This window comes from Anastrepha ludens, chromosome X (genome assembly GCF_028408465.1).
Source record: "Anastrepha ludens isolate Willacy chromosome X, idAnaLude1.1, whole genome shotgun sequence".
In the NCBI taxonomy this organism is placed as follows: Eukaryota; Metazoa; Arthropoda; class Insecta; order Diptera; family Tephritidae; genus Anastrepha; species Anastrepha ludens.
Window position 1 is genome coordinate 46491085 of NC_071503.1, and position 4797 is coordinate 46495881.

Here is a 4797-nt window from a genome sequence, read left to right on the forward strand (position 1 = left end):
ATATATTTGCTTCAACCGTATATTTGTGAGTACACAGGTAATACGTAAATAAATGAATGATATAGGTAATATCTCATATTAGCATAACCTTTCTGCCAAAAATTAAGGAAACGATCACCAATCACGCCGGCAATGATACAATGGATTTTTCACTATAACTGACTTCAGATTAACGTTTATATGTATAACTAGCTGACCCGGTAGACTTCGTACCGCCTCAATCGATAAATAAAATGCCTAAACTTTTGTATAAAATAATCTTAAAACAAACAAGGCGAATCCGTATTTAATAAAAAAAGCACATTTTGAATTAAGTATGAAGTTTTATTATTTTCGACACATCATGTTGCTTAATTATAAAGAAGGGTGTTCCTGATGCTGGCTATTTATAAGGTTTAAATTTGATATTGACAGACAAACACTGCTATGATACAGTTAATTAATTTAAAGCTTTCTCATAAACTATATTTTTTGTTTTGTTTTGTGGTGCGTAAATAAACAAAGAAGACGGTTTTCCGACGCGCGAACACGCGACGTATAATTGTCCATGCGCGAAACAAGGAAACTCCAAGTTGATTCCACAAACTTCTAACGACTGTCCTTGCGATTTATTTATGGTCATCGCAAAGGCCAGACGTACTGGAAATTGTAAGCGTTTAAAATCGAGTGGTAAGTCCTTTGGATTCATCGGTATCCGCGGGATCTAGACATCCTCTCCTTTGTATTTTCCTTTTATGATTGTCGCCTCAATGACGTTATTCATCAGTCTTTTCACAGCCAGTCTTGTTCCATTGCATAGTCGAGGTTGATTAATGTTACGCAGCATGATGACAACTGATCCTACTTTTAACTGCAAATTGTGAGGTGGTAATCCAGGCAATTCCAGTGAATTTAAGAACTCAGTGGGATAGTTGATTACGTCATCCTGGTTCATTACGGTGTCGACTGATTTGAAGGAAACCAACTGTCCTGGAAGAAAATTCTGAATGGTCGCATTAAGATCCTCGACATCTTTGTTTTTCGCTGCTAATATTGCTCGTTCACCCAGCCAATTATGGTTATTGAACTTTTGCGCTATATCTGGGAAAACTCGCTGAATAAGCTCCACTTTTGAGTCTGTGATGTGACAGAAATCTGTAGGTAATGTGATGAATCCGGTCGAGGTGTCCACTGCAACTTTATTATTTCCAATGTCTAACAACTGCTTCGCAAACACATTTGCAGTTTCATCTTGCTGCAAAAATACTCGCATGTTAGTTGTTAAGTGGAGTGTCTTTACGTACTGCCACAAATTTGATGATTTTAGGCATGCATTTAGTTCATCAGCAACAGTTGATCGGGGAATAACTGGAAGAGTCTGACGAAAATCACCTGACAACAGAATCATGGCCCCACCGAAAATATTTTGGTTGTCACGAAGATCTTTCAACGTTCTGTCCAGTGCCTCCAGTGACCTCTTATGGGTCATTGTGCATTCATCCCAAACAATCAATTTGCATACCTGTAGGATCTTGGCCATTGCGCTATTTTTGGCGATGTTGCAAATTGGTGTATCGGTGATTTGCATGTTTAGTGGTAATTTCAAGGCAGAATGTGCAGTTCGCCCGCCTTCTAGCAGAGTTGCAGCTATTCCAGATGAAGCCAACGCTAGAGCAACATCATTTCGCGATCTGATCCTCGCCAAAAGCAATGAAATTAAAAACGTTTTTCCGGTTCCTCCGGGAGCATCAAGGAAATAAATTCCACCAGATCCACTGTACACAGCTTCTATCAAAGTGTCGTACGCAATTCTTTGTTGTTGATTTAATTGTGGAACATTTGTACGAACTGTTTCGGCCAATGCTTCAATGTCGTACTGATGTTCTCTTTGCAACTCGTGGTTTAATGCATCGTGCATATGACGATTTGGTGATGTCATTCCCAAACACGACAATACTTTATTAGCCTTTGATAAACACATATCTTCTATCATGATCAATGTCTCATTGTAAATTTCTGCAGTCATTTGTAGTGTAGGATTCAAAGTTTGACGGCGCACACGATGCAATTCTCAGACATGTCATCTTTATACTTAACCCACAAATCTTTTGGATTCGAGGGGACAATGTACGAATTTGATGCGGCGATGAAGATATTACGGAATCCTTGAGCGTTTCATCCCAGTGCGAATCGTTCTCAAGTAAATGCAATAGTTGACATGCCTCACGGTAAGTCGCACACAGCTGTCCATTAATTGTTCTCTCAAACGATATCGGACCACGAACATTCACCAACAACAACCGCAAATAATAACACTCATCGTTATTTGGATGTACTTTGTAGATGCGACCCCGAGCGTCTAAAGAAAATGCATTTGGATGTCCTTCAACTGGTGTTCCATGTTTTCGACGCTGAAACGATTTCGATGATGCATTCCAGGTGTAATATCGTGGCATGTCAGCATACAGCAAAGCGAAAGCAAAATCAGCATCAGTTTGACAGACAGAAACTTGTTTAAGTTGTCGACGGTGGACGTGCCGCTCTGTCTGCCGCGTTAGATTCATTAAAATAAACTCGTTGACCGTTTTCTTAAAGGACTACTGTCTTTCATGGATCACAAATGAAAAGATACGCCAAATTGCTTCGTTGCCACTTACATAGCGACCCATCCGGTACTGTGATATTTCACCATTTGCATTGGTTACAGCGAAGACAGCCATATCGCTACCTTTGTTAACATACTTACATATGTACTCTATCGACTTCACACAGTTACAATATTCTACACTGATGTGAGTCTCAAAAGCTTTGGACAATATTAGCGAGTATGGCACAATCCAACGATTGTCTATATCAATATTTTGTCCTCTTACATTCACTACTTTGCCCATTATCCTCAACTGATCGCCGACGATACAATGGGTATCCATCATTTCCCGTTATGGCTTCAGCAAGCAGGTCTCTTGGGTATCGCTTGGAACACATGCCGTCGACCATACAGGTTGAATTTTAGTTGAAAAGTCCGCAAGGTCCATGTATCATGTGTTTGGTAACTACTGCATGCAAGTTTGATTTTTCAGCTGAAATTATGAAATCAATCTCATCTGGCCTTATTTTGACTACTAACCAGACTAATACGTGCGCTTTTGCCATTCTACGGAATACATTCAACAACGGACTCGGCCATACACACAATGCTTTATTAGGAAATTCATGAGAAATTTTAATTTTTGCTTAATCACTCTGGCAGTTATGTCATGTCTAGCAACTGGTGTTTGGCAATGTAGCGATTCCATCTTGATTTCGAACCATTTCGGGTTACACGTGAATGTAACAAATAAGTCTGCCTAACATATGACATAGCATCCAGAGCATATTCATGCATATGGCGTGGGCTTCCTATATAAGTGGCTGGCAAAATTGTCATTCTTCCCACATTATTCACATTGCCATCCGCATCACGGAGATGAATGTATTTCTCTGATCGTAGCTGTCGTTGGTTCAAACGGATGTATGTCAATCGTTCAGTCTCAATTTTGACACAAATGCTAACTGCAAACTGATGAAAAAGTCTTTCTTCTTCTTCTTAACTGGCGCGATAACCGCTTACGCGATTTTGGCCGAGTTTAACAAAGCGCGCCAGTCGTTTCTTTCTCGTGCTAACCGGCGCCAATTGGACACACCAAATGAAGCCAAGTCCTTCTCCACCTGATCTTTCCAACGCAGAGGAGGCCTTCCTCTTCCTCTGCTACCACCAGCTGGTACCGCATTGAATACTTTCAGAGCCGGAACGTTTGTATCCATTCGCACAACGTGAGCCAGCCAACGTAGCCGCTGAATCTTTATTAGCTGCGCTATGTCTATGTCGTCGTAAAGCTCATACAGCTCATCGTTCCATCGCCTGTGATATTCGCCGCTGCCAACGTGCAAAGGTCCAAAAATCTTGCGCAGAATCTTTCTCTCGAACACTCCAAGCGTCGCTTCATCGGATGTTGTCATCGTCCATGCTTCTGCGCCATACGTTAGGACGGGCATGATGAGAGTCTTGTAGAGTGTTAGTTTTGTTCGTCGAGAGAGGACTTTACTGCTTAGTTGCCTACTTAGTCCAAAGTAGCACTTGTTGGCAAGAGAGATTCTACGTCGGATTTCAAGGCTGACATTGTTATCGGTGTTAATGCTGGTTCCTAAATACACGAAGTCTTTAACAACCTCAAAATTATAACTGTCTACAGTGACGTGGGTGCCGATACGCGAGTGCGCCGACTGTTTGTTTGAAGACAGGAGGTACTTCGTTTTGTCCTCGTTCACCACCAGACCCATTCGCTTTGCCTCTTTATCCAGTTTGGAGAAGGCAGAACTAACAGCGCGGTTGTTAAGGCCGTTAATGTCAATATCATCGCCATACGCCAACAATTGTACGCTCTTATTAAATATTGTGCCTGAGCGATTCAGTTCTGCGGCACGCACGATGCTCTCCAACATCAGGTTAAAGAAGTCACACGACAGCGAGTCACCCTCTCTGAAACCTTGTTTGGCATCAAACGGCTTACATAGCAATACGACTATTTTCTTGATCTGTCTCTCTCTAGTCATCAGTACGGTTAGCACGTGTGGTAGCTCTTCACACATTTGATTGACTACGACGACCTAAGTCAGGCCGTCTTCTCCTCGGCAACGAAAATTGTAAATAATCAAAGTGAGAAAATTTTTCGCTCGCTTAACTGTCAAGTGTCACAATCACAAAATATCAATAAAAAAGAGCACATTACTTGGAATGTCATTATCGCAAAGGATTGGCAAAGTAAAGAGAGTTCTCGC

General features: G+C 41.4%; 1 protein-coding gene across 1 annotated transcript; it reads right to left on the minus strand.

Moving 5' to 3' along the window:
- Positions 1 to 703: 703 nt before the first annotated feature.
- LOC128870019 (ATP-dependent DNA helicase pif1-like) lies at positions 704 to 2005 on the minus strand. Its single transcript, XM_054112616.1, has one exon. The coding sequence runs from the start codon at positions 2003 to 2005 to the stop codon at positions 704 to 706; it is 1302 nt and encodes a 433-aa protein (XP_053968591.1).
- Positions 2006 to 4797: the final 2792 nt, after the last annotated feature.